The 17307-nt window shown below is 42.4% G+C and overlaps 1 protein-coding gene across 2 annotated transcripts in view; it reads right to left on the bottom strand.

The window, feature by feature from the left end:
* LOC138977044 (G protein-coupled receptor kinase 3-like) overlaps window positions 1-17307 on the bottom strand; it is a 195907-nt gene that overhangs the window by 139683 nt on the left and 38917 nt on the right. For both annotated transcript variants that reach the window (XM_070349947.1, XM_070349948.1), the window contains exons 5-6: window positions 14116-14202; window positions 12969-13030 (exon numbers count right to left, since the gene is read on the bottom strand). In XM_070349947.1, coding sequence (XP_070206048.1) covers window positions 12969-13030; window positions 14116-14202 — 149 coding nt within the window. The remainder of the gene's footprint in view (window positions 1-12968; window positions 13031-14115; window positions 14203-17307) is intronic.

Below are 17307 nucleotides of genomic sequence, written 5' to 3'. Positions count from 1 at the left end.
CAATAAGTTAATACAAAACAGCAATTGATTACTAAAACCCTCACAAAATCATCGGAAAAACAAAATCAGGAAGAAACTGTTTCATTTGACCAGTAATTGAAATAAAGAAGAATTCAAAGCCAATTTAATACAAATAACTGTAAGTCAAGTTAAAATGAATGCACCATAGGCATACAAACAGATGCAGCCTCATTGATACAGGTCATTAAAGCTGAGGTCTCTCTGTGACTATCCGGGTTTATGTGTTTCAAAGATAGGGTTGAGAATCCTGTACAGAATTCTGTACAGCGAAGGCGGCCTGAATCCCGACCTACACTGCCCGCATGACCACGACAGCTTCATTCAACACATGACTTCTGCGCTGGTATCTTCCTATTTGCTCTCTCAGGGCTGAGCATACTGCATTTTTAAGAGGGATCGAAGAGAACAAAAATAAACACCTCGACAGAGATTCGAACCAAGGACCTCGAGATTTTGGGGCCAATATCTAAACAAATTGGCTACTGAGCCAATAGTAAAAAAGGACGAACAAATTCTGATTTTGTTTTATATGTCAATTGTTATTCTTGAAGCAGTAGACGGACGCAGTGGCCTAATGGATAAGACATCAGCCTCCTAATCGGAAGGTCGTGAGTTCAAATCCCGGCTACGGCCGCCTAGTGGGTTAAGTGTGGAGATTTTTCCGATCTCCCACTAGGTCAACTAATGTGCAGACCTGCTAGTGCCTTATCCCCCTTCGTGTGTACATGCAAGCACAAAACCAAGTGCGCACGGAAAAGATCCTGTAATCCATGTAAGAGTTCAGTGGGTTATAGAAACACAAAAATACCCAGCATGTTTCCCCCGAAAGCGGCGTATGGCTGCCTAAATGGCAGGGTAAAAACGGTCATACACGTAAAAGCCTAGGTAGTTTCAACCCATAAACAAAACAAACAAGTTCTTGAAGCAGCATCTATTTTATACCTCTATCCGTCTATTGCTCAGAAGTGACAATAACTATTTCTTTGATAGCTGTTTGTAACTGCACCGAGTTTTGGAGTAATTCAAATACAGTTCTTCTCCTTTACTTCATGTTGTAAATAGAGATACCACATGGCATCGAACACATGGGTGGTAGCCCAAAATGTTGCCAGGACTGAACATTTTGGAAGGCTGGGGTCCAGGGGCCGCTAAGGCCCCGGGGGGATGCAGGGGCAGCGCCCTTGTCCAGGGGGGGAGGGGGGGGGGCAGCGCCCCCTAGCCAAAAATGAATTTGAGCATTTTAGGGAGGGTTAAGGTGGCCTCTCCTGACTCTAAATCTAAGAACAAACAAGCTTTTCGAAGATGCATAATATGAAAAATCTTGTAAACTTGAAGGTATTTGTAACTGACCAGCTGAAAATGAATTTTAGCATTTCAAGAGGGGCTATTTAAGCCTCTCCTGGCTTTAAAACTGAAAACAGCAACAACAAAATAAAAATAAAACCTTTTTTTATTTGTTATTACTACACTACAATGAATGCACAAAATCAAAAACCTCTATTCTTGAAGATGTTTGGTTGTACATGTATAACTCTTGCTAGGGGGTCTACAAAAACAAGTGGTAAACAAATTTCAAGAAGGGTTTAAGAAGTCTCTCCTCGCTTAAACAAAAACTTAAAATTGAAGATGCACAAAATTAAAAAATGTTGTAAACTTGAAAGTCTTTGTAACTAAACCAGCTGAAAATGAATTTTAGCATTTCAAGAGGTGCTATTTGAGCCGGCCCCTCCTGGCTTTAAAACTGAAAACAGGGTGGGTTTTTTTTCAAGAAGGGTTTTAGAAGCCTCTTCTTGCTTAAACAAAAACTTAAAATTGGAAATGCACAAAATTATTTGTTTTGGCAAACTTGAAGGTATTTGACTTCATCACCTAGTTTTGTCTTTGATTTAAAAAATGTTAATTAAAGGAAAATCGCCATGCTTACAAAAAGTTAGGCAAACACAGGAAATAACAGTCACCTCTCTTGTATTACACATTTTTACTTGTAGCTTATGATTTTATCATTGCAGGTGGTACATTCTCAAATAATTGTTGAACCATAGCTTGAACGGGCGCTGTGGCGGGGTGGTAAGACGTCGGCCTCTTAATCGGAAGGTCGAGGGTTCGAATCCCGGTCGCGGCCGCCTGGTGGGTTAAGTGTGGAGATTTTTCCGATCTCCCAGGTCAACTTATGTGCAGACCTGCTAGTGGCTTATCCCCCTTCGTGTGCACACGCAAGCACAAGACCAAGTGCGCACGGAAAAGATCCTGTAATCCATGTCAGAGTTCGGTGGGTTATAGAAACACGAAAATATCCAGCATGCTTCCTCCGAAAGCGGCGTATGGCTGCCTTAATGGCGGGGTAAAAACGGTCATACACGTAAAATTCCACTCGTGCAAAAAACACGAGTGTACGTGGGAGTTTCAGCCCACGAACGCAGAAGAAGAAAGAAGAAGAATCATTGCAGGTGGTACATTCTCAAATAATTGTTGAACCATAGCTTGAACCAAATGAGAAACAAGTTTCAAGTCAGTTTGTTTCAATTGAACACTTTCAAATGGGCTAACTGCTCAGGTTAAAAAAGAAGAAGGTTTAGACAAAAACTGAAAACAGAAAGTTATATCCCTTGCTAATGCTATGCACAATCTTCTGATGCTGCTTTTCAATTCACCATTTCAGGAGTTAAATTCGCAAATGATTGTTGAATCATATATTGAATTAAAAGAGAAATATGTTTCAAATAAGTTTGTTTCATTTGCTAATTTTCTAAAGGACTCAATGTATCTGAAGCTTCTTCTTCTTCTGCGTTCGATGTTGTATCTGAAGCAAAATACCACTGGTTCATAGATCAGGAATGCAAGTTTTCTCTACCACCAAAGGTCTCTGAATCCCCGCGAGAGGGGTATAAAAAGAAGTGCCTGAGCCGGGTTTCCAAATAGCAACTAAGATGCCACATTCCCCAGGATGACATGACATGACATCGTTGCCTCCGCCAACCTCCCCCCCCCACCTCCCCCTTATTACTACACTAAAACCTTATTCAGAACCGTCTGGGACATGGTGAAAGGTGGCTGACCTGGCACTACCACATGGGTCACTAACCCAGTGTAAACAACAGCTGCCAATCCCTAAAAAAAGGTATAAAAAAAAAAAGTTGCCACAACTCTTCCTGGGACGGAAATCCATCTGGGACGGAACTCCCACCCCTGCAAACATGACCCTGCTATGACCCCAAAATTTCAAGAGGGTCAACCAAACTGGGGTCATGTGGGGAGATCATTGAACCCTAGAAGTGTCAACATTTCAAAGCTCTAGATTCAAAAACATCCAAGATAACGTCAAGGTTAAGTTTTGACGAATTGAACTTGACCCCGCTGTGACCCCAAAATTTGACAAGGGTCAACCAATCTGGGGTCATATTGGGAGATCATCAAACCCTAGAAGTGTGCAATGTTTCAAAGCTCTAGCTTAAAAATCAGCCGAGATAACATTCACGTTTTGGTCCGCGGATGGCCGTCCATATGCAGGCATGGGAATTAAAAATTGTAAAAACGGCTGAAAATTAAGGAAAAAAAGAGGAAATATTTTTTGATGACCGGGGGGGGGTTTGTCACTAAAAGTAAAACACTACATATTTCGCACTAAAATACGAAAAAAGAGGAATTTCTACTGCAAAAATTTTAAAAAAACGGCGGAAATCCGACTTTTTTTCACGAAAAAACAATCACCGATCGCATTTACGCCATTTTCACAAAAAAATAAAAAAAATTTAAAAAAAATTTTTTGCTGAGAAAAAAAAGCGGAAATGCGATTTTTTTCGGCGGAAAATTAAAAAACAAGAAGGGCAAAGCCCATACGACTCACATGCTTGACCTTCTGCTTTTCACATTTTTCCTACCAAAATACATGTGACCTTGACCCAAGGTCAAGGTCATCCAAGGTCATGCAACACAAAGCTGTTAATTCAAGACATAGGAAGTACAATGGTGCTTATTGGCTCTTTCTACCATGAGATATGGTCACTTTTAGTGGTTCACTACCTTATTTTGGTCACATTTCATAAGGGTCAAAGTGACCTTGACCTTGATCATATGTGACCAAATGTGTCTCATGATGAAAGCATAACATGTGCCCCACATAATTTTTAAGTTTGAAACAGTTATCTTCCATAGTTCAGGGTCAAGGCCACTTCAAAATATGTATACAATCCAACTTTGAAGAGCTCCTGTGACCTTGACCTTGAAGCAAGGTAAACCAAACTGGTATCAAAAGATGGGGCTTACTTTGCCCTATATATCATATATAGGTGAGGTATTCAATCTCAAAAACTTCAGAGAAAATGGGAAAAATGTGAAAAATAGCTGTTTTTTAGACAACATTTATGGCCCCTGCGACCTTGACCTTGAAGCAAGGTCAAGATGCTATGTATGTTTTTTGGGGCCTTGTCATCATACACCATCTTGCCAAATTTGGTACTGATAGACTGAATAGTGTCCAAGAAATATTCAACGTTAAAGTTTTCCGGACGGCCGGCCGGCCGGCCGGCCGGACGGACGGACGGACGGACGACTCGGGTGAGTACATAGACTCACTTTTGCTTCGCATGTGAGTCAAAAAAGCGGAAATCCGCCAAACGGCGGACAATTCCCATCCCTGCATATGGACAGACACTGCTCAGTACATAAGATTCACCAATAACTCAGGTGAGTCAAAAAGTATAAATTTTCATCAAAACACAACATGAAATGGTTTTGAAAAGCTCTCTGCAGCTTATTTTGCTAGCACATTGTCATTTTGTCATTCGGGCAGGGTGTGTGTCAATTTTTCTCACGACCAGAACAATATATGCTAATATACCCAGCATACTGAGTGAATTTACATACTACCCTTCCTTATGCTTTTACCTAAATGGGTGCATGTTCCACTTGGCTTATGATAATGTATTGCATGCATTATCATTGCTTAATTTTAATTGCTTTTGGGCAATATTTTTAAAGAGATGAGCCTTTATAAGGCAAAGGGAGCCACTAAAATCTAAATTTTCATTTACTTCTACCATAGGCTAATGTTATATACTTATGAAGTGGTAAGGCATATACGATTTCAAAACGGATAACGTTTTCAGTACCCTCACTGTTCGTTACCATGGAAACGACAATCTCCAACTGCCAAAATGGGTTGCTAGGAACACGTTTTTTAGCTTCCCCTTCAATCATAGGAATGTGATTGTTTGCATGTAGGATGTAGGAGTCCATAGTTGTGGAATGACAACAGGGATTTTTTCTAGGATGAATAGTTCTAATAAAATATTTTTTTTAGATGAATTATCATGTTTTGCAGCAGAATTTTAGTAAATATGACCCGCCTGAACAGTTATTTATTAATTTAAAGAAAATTCCTGTTGTCATTCCACAGGTTGTCCTCTGATAAGCATGTCCCTTAAGTTTCATTGCATTCTGAACAGATGGATTGAAGAAAAATAGTTTCCTAGAAAGCAGGTCATGCAAAAACGCTAACCTAGGTGGTGGGTTCAAGTGCTAGTCTTTCGGATGAGACGAAAAACCGAGGTCCCTTCGTGTACACTACATTGGGGTGTGCACGTTAAAGATCCCACGATTGACAAAAGGGTCTTTCCTGGCAAAATTGTATAGGCATAGATAAAATATGTCCACCAAAATACCCGTGTAACTTGGAATAATAGGCTGTGAAAAGTAGGATATGCGCCGAAATGGCTGCGATCTGCTGGTCGATGTGAATGCGTGATGTATTGTGTAAAAAATTCCATCTCACACGGCATAAATAGATCCCTGCGCCTTGAGTCCCAATTTGGAGATACGCGCGCGATATAAGACTTCATATAACATAACAGAGAAACAAGGCCGAGAACATTTCAAAGCTCTTTTATTCACCCCAAATCAATGTTAACATAGTTCAGGTACTTTTCACAGACACCTGGTAACTACAGGCTTACCTAAAACTGCCCAGCAGCATATGCTGCACCCCCTTCTAGTTTGATGAGCTCATCCTGTCTTTTGAGTTTAGCTGCACGCACAGTGTCGCGTCTCTTGTTTAGCTGATCTTTCTTGAACCTGAGGCTGCCAAGAACCCTCTTACACTCTCTAGCCTTGTTTAGTCTTTTCATGTTACAGCCTGTTGTAAAGCCGTAGAACTGTGCAGTGTTGAGAGCAACCACTGGTCCAAAATTGAATTCCCTAGCCCCTGTGACGACTGCAAACCGTACGCGATTTTTGCATGCAAATTTGTCCTTGGGGCAGCGAACCCAAACGCTGCTGTGGAGGCACTCATTAGAGGTTGTTTTTTTTTCTGACACACATCTCTGAAGCAGTTGATCTTCCGTCAGTCTCTGGTAAACTGGTTCTAGATGAGGATTCAGCTTCTTGAAGTTGAGAGGTGTATGGACGAGTTTTGCGTGTGGTCCTGGGGGCTTGTTCTGAGCAAGGGCGGCCTGGTAGAAGCACCATGACGCGGCGGCACCATGGGGGCACAAGTCATGCTGTGGCTTGTCATCTGTTGAGTAGCCGTGACGCAGAGATGCCATCACTGCCCGTTATCGCGTTTTATGTCTGCAACTGTCTTACCCCCCTCCCCCCCTAATTGCCCGATTGTAATATATCGTCAACTTCCTGATTGTATTCAGAGTCAGCTGACCATACCCTCGCCCTCCCAAAGTGATTCCTTTTTTGCGGCAGTCTGTCACAAGGTTGCGAAGCGCTGTCCCAAGACGCTTGGAAACGTGATTGATGTACTCTTCTTTTTCGATGGTTACTTGATCTCCATAAGGCTTTATTTTGGAAAGTTCCTGGAAGGTTTTTGTGTCACCGTCTGACAGGATAACTGTGTATCGCAGATTGTGCTGCGACACTGACCTACCCCACAGAACCCGAGCCGCCTCGATTTCCATGATGCCAGTGGAACCTAAAAATAAAACCACCGTTTCAGTCAAAGTCAGCCACTGAATAGCAAACACACACAAACACACACAAACACACACAAAAGGCAATCAGCCACATTTCTACCAACATAGATGCTATTATTGCTTTTGTTCAGTACATGTATTACTATGCATGGAACAATACCCAAACACACACACACACACACACACACACACACACACACACACACACGCACGCACGCACGCACATGCATGCACAAACACACACACACACACACACACACACACATACACACACAAGGCAATCAGCCACATATCTACCAACATAGACGCTATTATTGCTTTTGTTCAGTACATGTATTACTATGCATGGAACAATACCCAAACACACACACACACACACACACACGCACGCACATGCATGCACACACACACACACACACACAAGGCAATCAGTCACATATCTACCAACATAGACGCTATTATTGTTTTTGTTCAGTACATGTATTACTATGCATTCTTTCTTTATTTGGTGTTTAACGTCGTTTTCAACCACGAAGGTTATATCGCGACGGGGAAAGGGGGGGAGATGGGATAGAGCCACTTGTTAATTGTTTCTTGTTCACAAAAGCACTAATCAACAAGAAGGGCAAAGCCCATACGACTCACATGCTTTACACATTTTTCCTACCAAAATACATGTGACCTTGACCCAAGGTCAAGGTCATCCAAGGTCATGCAACACAAAGCTGTTAATTCAAGACATAGGAAGTACAATGGTGCTTATTGGCTCTTTCTACCATGAGATATGGTCACTTTTAGTGGTTCACTACCTTATTTTGGTCACATTTTATAAGGGTCAAAGTGACCTTGACCTTGATCATATGTGACCAAATGTGTCTCATGATGAAAGCATAACATGTGCCCCACATCATTTTTAAGTTTGAAACAGTTATCTTCCATAGTTCAGGGTCAAGGTCACTTCAAAATATGTATACAATCCAACTTTGAAGAGCTCCTGTGACCTTGACCTTGAAGCAAGGTAAACCAAACTGGTATCAAAAGATGGGGCTTACTTTGCCCTATATATCATATATAGGTGAGGTATTCAATCTCAAAAACTTCAGAGAAAATGGGAAAAATGTGAAAAATAGCTGTTTTTTAGGCAACATTTATGGCCCCTGCGACCTTGACCTTGAAGCAAGGTCAAGATGCTATGTATGTTTTTTGGGGCCTTGTCATCATACACCATCTTGCCAAATTTGGTACTGATAGACTGAATAGTGTCCAAGAAATATCCAACGTTAAAGTTTTCCGGACGGACGGACGGACGGACGGACGACTCGGGTGAGTACATAGACTCACTTTTGCTTCGCATGTGAGTCAAAAATTGCTCCAGGGGTTTGCAACGTAGTACAACCTTACTGGGAGAATGCAAGTTTCCAGTACAAAGGACTTAACATTTCTTACATACTGCTTGACCAAAACCTTTACAAACATTGACTATATTCTATACAAGAAACACTTAACAAGGGTAAAAGGAGAAACAGAATCCATTAGTCGCCTCTTACGACATGCTGGGGAGCATCGGGTAAATTCTTCCCCCTAACCCGCCGGGGTTATTACTATGCATGGATCAATACCCAAAACACACACACACACACACACGCATGCACAAACATACACACAAACACACACACACACTCATGCATGCACAAACACACACAAACACGCACGGCAATCAGCCACATATCTACCAACATAGACGCTATTATTGTTTTTGTTCAGTACATGTATTACTATGCATGGATTAGTACCTAAACACACACAAATACACAAACACGCACAAACACACACACGTACACGTACGGTACACATAGACAGCGCACACAAAAACACTGACACACATATTCACAAACACTTACAGATCTATGTAAAATTCAAACACAACACACTATCATCCCATTTCAACAACCGTCTTCACAAACGCACCATACACACATACTGTTTAGATCTACGCAATCACCTGCAAAATTCTTGTCACAGATGTCCAGTTGTTTTACCAGCCAGGCAGCATACTCCAGGGGTTTCTCCTGGAGAAGTTTGTTTCCAGTTGTCTGGCAAACATGACAGTAGTTGCACATAACATGAGCGTATAAGCAAATTCCAGTCAGCACGTCTACAACACACCCTATTCCAATGTGGGACGAGTGCCCCCTGGTCAGCCATGATCCGTCGTAGCTTACACTGATGTTGACCAAGAACATCATCATCAGCCAGTGTCATTCCATTAAGCGTTGCGTGTATCTGTCTGAAAATACTTTCTCCTCCAGTACATCAAGTCGTTGATAGAGTTTATCAGCTTTCTTCTGGAAGGTTTTGTGATGCATGCCTACCAAATCTAAACTTTCACAAAATTTGTTAAATTGTTGAGCACCTAGCCCACATACCAAGGACGAATAAACGGCTTGCCTGTTGAGACCATAATCCGTTTGACTGCTTTCTTTGGAAGCGGTACCTGGAACAACTTCCTCACACGTTGAACAAGAGACATGCGCGTACACTGCAAGGCCGTGTCCCTGTTTTGAGTCAGGGCATGGTGACAGCATTGGCTGTTTACATTGCGGACAACAAAGTTTGTTTACAAGTCAATACCATCAAAGGTTTCCAAATCAACAAGACATCTCTTTGTTTGGGAAGCCTCTGGACCCGTCACTTTTGACGCGGTGGCTGCTGCGTATGTGTTCGTCTTGAATTGTGTTCGCGTCAAACCGCCAAGAACACACTCTCAGTCCTGACGCAGAATTTGATCTGCATGCCACAGAGGTCGATCCAGATTTTGTGCGCTTTGTCGCTGATTGTGTTTTAGTTGTTCTCTTGTCTCTGCAGCTCTTCAGTTGTTGTCTTCTCGTACGCTTGCCTTTATTATGTGTTTTTCGGAGCGTTGATCTTATCACACGAGCCATTTTTCTAAGCAAACTCAGTCGAAAACTAAACGTGGTGAGCAGACGACTTTTAAAATGCGAAAAGCCACGCGAGCCTATCTGACCAATCGTGGCCAGGTATTTACGTCATACCCCCTTATATGGAAAGTGCCTGTGGTTTGCTTGTTTGAAAAATAGGGGGGTTTCCCCAGGAGAATCCATATTTAACCGAAAATAACCGCCGAATGACACAGGGGAGAGAACTACTGTTCAAACGGTATACGACGTTCCCGCGTTGGGCGAGCAGAAATGTCTGTTGTCAAGGGTTGAAAATCGTAATTTTTATCGGAAGAGTGAATGAAAAGACAGAAAAATTCGCCGGGTTGGTGCAATGAAATATATTTTTAGAGACTTTGATGAATTTGTATAGTGTAATCATATGCATGTCATGAAAGTAGACAGATTGAAAGGTGCAAAACTGCTAACAACTCAAAATGGCTGTGTAAGTCCCATCACTCTAAATTTCAGTGGCGCACTTCGCCTTAATTCCATTGAAGTCTATTCATTGGTTTAACACAATGCCCCCTGAACCGCCCGGCCCATGCCTGCCGGAAGAGCCCTATGAAATCCCTGAAACGCCCGGCATGGCCCGCTAAACACTAGGTCACCTACTTTCACTTTCGCTTTGAGCCTTACCCATAAGGCCTTGCGACCGGATGTGATTAATGCACTTCCTTTCGGTCGCTTCATTCTAGTGTTTACAGAGTTTGAATCGATGCGATAGTGTGTTTGCTGTGAGTTTTCAAAGTTCGAGATTTTTTGTCTCACAAAATGGCATTGAACGAAGGTTTGGAAGTATGGCGTTCGATCATGGGGAACTCAGATGATGATTCTGACACGCCTTTCGATGGTTTTCTACTTGAAGAGGTGAAAGGGGATGAGTCTGACATCGATCTGGCTGTTGTTATTCGACAACAGGACTTTCGGGAGGATTTTTCTGGGATTTCGTCCGTGTCTCCAGTGTCGAGCAGTGACAGTAGTTAAAGTGCAACTGATTTACCTTCTGTTACTGGTCCCAAGAAACGATGTCGCAAGACAAAGAAGAGACTGACAAAGAAACAGAGAGACGAGACAACTGTCCGGTGGTCAGATAAGCTCAGCACTGTCAAGGAGAGATTGTGTTCGAGGGCTTTACTCATGAGGGAAAAGTAGGCGTGTCACACGATTAGCCTGTGGATGCAACTCCCTTTCACTACTTCTCCCTGCTGATTCCTGACAAGTTTTGGTCAGATGTTGCAAACCAACTTGTATGCAACCAGACCTCTGCACACTCAAAACGCTCATCAGTAGTAAACAAACCAAATTTCAGTAGTTTTTAAAATGTTTCAGTAGTAAGCTGTAACGACAGTTCAAGACATAATTCTGCTCACAAAGCACACACTATGAAACACTATGACGCAGTAGAATGGGAATGGTGACAGAGCCGGTGTCTCCTCTTCACTATCTGAATCTCGCACTCTTTTTTTCTTTTCCATGTTTCACTTCAATCACAAGTTGCCACGCAGACGCTGGACGAACTAAATCTAAGAACAAAGACTCAATGCTGAGAACACGCGCGCTTCCAGTAAATCGGAAAACGTCTTTTCAGCGCAACGGCCAACTAAATGGTCAAAACATCTTAAAACAGAAAAAAAGTACAAAACTTTTTTTTTGGAGTAAAACATCGGAATTTCGGAATTTTAATTAAAAATCCGTAGCACCGTATTCTGCATATAAAAATCGGAGAAATTACGGAGAAACCGTAGATGTGCACAGGTCTGTGCAACTCAGAAACAACAAGAGAAGGGAGTTGATAAGTACTGGCAAGAAACAACACCTGAAGAAATCAAAATCTTCATTTTTGTCCAGTTCATGTTTGGTATTCACCATCTTCCGAAGACCAGCATGTACTGGTCATCAGACCCCCTTCTGCATGTGCCAGCCATTGCAGATGTCATATCAAAGAACAGGTATGAAAAGTTGAGCCAGTACTTTCACCTGAATGACAACTCAAAGGCAGCAGCTAAAGGTGACGCTGAGTACGACTCTCTTCAAGGTGCGCACTCTGCTTGAGCAAGTGAGGACCAGCAGTCACGCCCACTACCTCCATCAATGAGGCCATGGTGAAATTTAACGGTCACCTGAGCTTCAAGCAATACACCAAGGGCAAACCAAACCCTTGGGGCATCAAGGTGTGGTGTGTGGCAGACCCCAGGACTGGATACATGCTGGACTTCGACCCTTACCTGGGCAAGGTCCATGACCCCATGCCGTTCAGTCTAGGGCACCACGTCATACTGAGAATGTCTTCTCGGTTCTTGGATAAAGGCCACCACCTTTATTTTGATAACTACTTTTCCTCGATGCAATTGGCAGAAGACCTGCAGAGGCGAGAAACATACGTGTATTCAATGATCAGAATAAACAGGAAGAACTGGCTGACAGATCTGAGCGGTGCTGTCGCCAAAAAAATTAAGTCTGGCGACATTCTCTTTCGGCAGAGTGGCAACATGGTGGCAACCCTGTGGAAAGACAAACGTCTTGTTGCTGTTCTGTCCCCTTTCACCTCTTCAAGTAGAAAACCATCGAAAGGCGTGTCAGAATCGTCATCCGAGTTCCCCATGATCGAACGCCATACTTCCAAACCTTCGTTCAACGCCATTTTGTGAGACAAAAAATCTCGAACTTTGAAAACTCACAGCTAACACACTATCGCATCGATTCAAACTCTGTAAACGCTAGAATAAAGCAACCGGAAGGAAGTGCATTAATCACATCCGATCGCAAGGCCTTATGGGTAAGGCTCAAAGCGAAAGTGAAAGTAGGTGACCTAGTGTTTAGCGGGCCATGCCGGGCGTTTCAGGGATTTCATAGGGCTCTTCCGGCGGGCATGGGCCGGGCGGTTCAGGGGGCATTGGGTTAAACAGTTATTCTCATGGTCGTACTGAGCTTGCCAACTAACCATTAATCACTTTGCATTAGTATTCTTTTTTAAGTTTCTCAAACGACAGCAAAATATGCCTCAGGCTCATAATTCAAAGGGCATCAAAATGGATCAACCATACTTAATTACAACTGTCTGTACACTTACCTTTCTACAAACTTGTCAAATATATGACCCCGTAAAGAACTGCAAATTTCCTCTATGTAGGGCTGCAAACAAAATTTGCAAAAATCAGTAACATCAACTTACCAAGAAAGCAATGTTTAAAACTACATCCACTTTCATTACTAGCACAAAATTCATCCCAATTTGAACTCTTCCATTCACGAGTTCCTACCTTCATTGATAAATCTTTACATCATTGTTGTGTGTGTTCAAGTGCAAAACCTAATTTCCACTTGTTCAAATTTCCGGACACTTGTTATACAATTTCATAGAATCAATAATAATTAAAACTATGATCATTGTTCTTTAATAATATGGCATTCTTTCTCTCTCTCTCTCCCCTCTCTCTCTCAACAACTTTCGTCTGTGCGTGGGTATATGTGTGTGTTTGTTTGTTGCACATGCTTCTTTGTATGTTTGTTTACACCTTTTTTCATCCATTTATGTAAATGGGTCGTTGGCCTACACAATAAAATCAGTGTCTGTCTTTGTCTCTCTCTCTTAAGCCTGTCCTTACTTGGGCGAAGTATACTTCGCGCAGCTGGCCGCACGGAGCTTCAGCACTGACTTTTCAGTCAAAAGACTTTGCGTAGTCTTCGCGAAGTCAACTTGGGGCTCAATTAAGGACCGCCTTTATGCACATACAGTCATACAGTCATAGACACACACATACAGTCATAGACACACACATACAGTCATATACACACACATACAGTCATAAACACACACAGTCATAGACACACACAGTCATAGACACACACATACAGTCATAGACACACACATACGGTCATAGACACACACATACGGTCATAGACACACACATACGGTCATAGACACACACATACAGTCATAGACACACACACAGTCATAGACACACACATACAGTCATAGACACACACATACGGTCATAGACACACACATACAGTCATAGACACACACATACAGTCATAGACACACACATACAGTCATAGACACACACATATGCATATACGCACTCAGGCAGAAAAACACACAGAAGACAGCACCAAACATTCAAAGACAAAGAAGACTTCATTCAACAACAACAACAAAAACACAAGAAAATCCTGATATTGTCAAGACAGCATCATGAAATTCTCTCTTTTCATACCTCGAAGATGTCTGGGGACAATGTCCTTGTTTTCTGAGCTTGTGTAAGTGCTTCTTGTACATGATCCACTGCATCTTTGGAGTATGTCTGCAAACAACGGAGGTAATACAACTTTAAAAAACATATCTGGATGGTACCCTCCCCAACCAAATGAACAACAAAATTGCATGTTTTAGTTGACACAACTGATTCAAATAGAAATTCAGAGAACGACTAGCCCAGCAGTTTGCAACAATTTGTAAAGAAAGTTGCAAATCAAAATTTGCAATGTTCAAAGACAATTAAGTAGAAGTGCAATGCCTTTGGCACAGTCGTCAACCACCCAAGACACTGCATACCCCCAGTGAAGGAAAATTCGGCTATCCCGCCCTCTCACACACACACCTCAAGTCCCATACACACACACACACTAACACACACACACACTCAGACACATAACACCCACACCCACTCGCACTTAGACAGACACACCTCACAAAGAAACACACACACACACACACACACTATCTCTCTGTGTACATGGGTGAAACCTAGGAAAATCAAATTGACTGAAATTTTTTTGAGGCAGGGGTCCAGGGGCCGCCCAGGCCCTGGCGGGGTACGGGGCAGGGCCCCGTTAGGGGGTCCAGGGGGGCAACCCCCCCTGCCGAAAACGAATTTTTGCATTATTCATTGTGATTTTGTGGCCTTTCCTGGCAAAAAAATACACTATCATGCAGGTCAAAAAAATACCTTCAGATTCTAATGATATGGTAAAAAGGGTAAACAAAATCAAAACAATTCACAGAAGTAATCATTTTTTGTGTATCCTTTCACACTTGCATCTTCCAACACAACGACACAATTGATAACAATTAACATTGATAACAGCCATACTACATGAAATAGAAAGTGAACAACTGAACAACTGAAATAAAAGTTCGAAATATTTAATTATAAGAAGCAAACATTGCCAGACAGGCATTGAAATAAATGATGAAACAGAATGTCACACATGCAAACAGCATGATGTAGCACAGTACACAAAGTAGCAACTAAGCAGTAGCATCTCTTATACAGTGGAACCCCTCTCTAAGACCCCCCTCTCTAAGGACTACCCCGCCACAACGACCCTTTTTTTTTTTAACGGATGCGTTTCCTTATATAGTTGTCACCAGTGTAGCCTCTAACAGCTTGTGCAACGACTTTGTCAGACAAAGCCAAGACTCTCAGTCAGCCTAACCCATCACTGAACCGCTGAGAGGTGTGATGGTTGGGTGGGCTGAGTAAACATCACAAACCAATCATCAGATCAAAGGCAGGTCCATTGTGATAGCTGGGTGGCCTTGTTTATAGACACTGACCTTCTTCCCAGGGGTCATTGACCCAGTTTTAGCTAGGAGAGGTGGTTCCCCTTTCATATCTGAGAGAGGAAACACTTCCTGCACCCGGGTCAGTGACCAGTTTAACCTATGGGGAGTTTCACCTATGGCCGGTCTCTTTGATGTCTTGAGAGGAAACTTGGCCAGGGTACTGAGATCTGAGGGTAGTACATGCACCAGAACTGGTGGACACCATACAATGTCAAACATGAAATCGAAGCAGTGGTCGTCAGCAACTCAAACTTCTCCGTTTTCTTTTTTTAAGAAAATCTGAGGTGACTTTTTTTGTGGCCCCCTGACCCCGCCCCCTCCCTCTGTAAGGACCCCCCTCCAAAAGGACCGATTTTTGTCAACATTGTCAAGGTCGCTAGAGAGGGGTTCCACTGTAGTGCAAAGTTCTCAAGTTGACGGACGGGCTAGTTTCACCCATGTGTGTATCCTTCACACACACACACACACCAGGGGCAGATCCAAGGGGAGGGGGGGGGGGGGTTACCTAAATTTTTTTTTAATTTTTTTTAATTGAGAATAAAGAAAAACTGATGGCTCAGATTGCTCTATTTTCCTTGATTTTTATAAAAAATGTCCATGGGGAGCATGCCCCCGGACCCCACTAGGAGCCGGCCTTTGTCTTCTAAGTGACGGTTTTGGAAAATAGTTGGCTCATTTGTTGGCTCAGGTTGCACCGGATCGATTAATTGTCCTTGTTTTGATCGAAATTTGTCTTCTTAAACTTACATTTTGGAAGGTGTATTCTCAGAGTGCACCAAATTGCTCCATTTTCCATGTTTTTATCAACATTTTCCGGGGGAGCATGCCCCCGGACCCCCCTAACAGGTTCGAACGCTTCGCGCCCTCAACTAAACGCTTCGCGTCACCGAATTGTCCCTAAAAGAAATTTGGAAACCCCCCCTAAAAATGATGTGATCCGCCCCTGCACACACACACACAAAGTGTGCGTTCTTTCTCTCTCACACACACACACTAACACATACATGTGCCCACACACACAACTACTTACACACGTTTGTGCGAGAAAGAGAAATCACAGACATGACACATATAATGCAAGGGCACTGGTTCTGTGCGACACTTATTTCTCGAGACAGGTGTGATCACATGATGTCATTTCCGCTTTTGTCATCCCAGATCTTTTTGTATCCCAATCAATGTAAGTTCCGAGTTCTGTGTTCTGCGGTTGTTTTGACTGAACTGACAAGTTGAGAAAAGCAATGCCATTTTATTTCTGTGACGCAGCAGAATACGAAAAGAAAAGAAAGCGTGCAGAAGTATGTTTGGGTCCTGCAAGACTTTCTGAACAAGGAATTCTCCCTTGGGAGATAATGAAGATGTCTGCTTTTCGTCTGCTTTGAACAAATTGAAGGTAGGGAGATTTTACAGCGCACACGTCAAAATGCAAGTCGCATTGGACAAGCAAGTTGTAGATTTGTTCGTGACCATTTGTTTTAGCTGTGCATTGTTAGAATATGGCAAAAACACATTTGAATACAAAATGGCAAACAAATTTGGATCATTTGCTCCGGAACTGCAAAGATGATATGCAAAAACAAAAAAATCTAACTCAAAACCCTCAAACAGGCTTGTAGTGTCACATATTTCATATTGGTTTGGAAGAACTGCTCATAATTTACAAAACGCTCTGGTCCTGTTCTTCTCTTTGTCACACCCCCTGTTCACCGTTAATTATGGCGACGCAGCAGTAGTAGTCACTCACTCAGAAATCGAAAAGAAACCAAGACAGACCAACATCTATGTTAAAACATGGTGAATTTACAGAGGTTATGAACAGAAAGTCTGAGAAAACACAGGG

This window comes from Littorina saxatilis, linkage group LG9, assembly GCF_037325665.1.
Source record: "Littorina saxatilis isolate snail1 linkage group LG9, US_GU_Lsax_2.0, whole genome shotgun sequence".
NCBI lineage: Eukaryota > Metazoa > Mollusca > Gastropoda > Littorinimorpha > Littorinidae > Littorina > Littorina saxatilis.
Note: the sequence above shows the minus strand (reverse complement) of the source record. Positions and strands in the feature narration are given on the sequence as shown.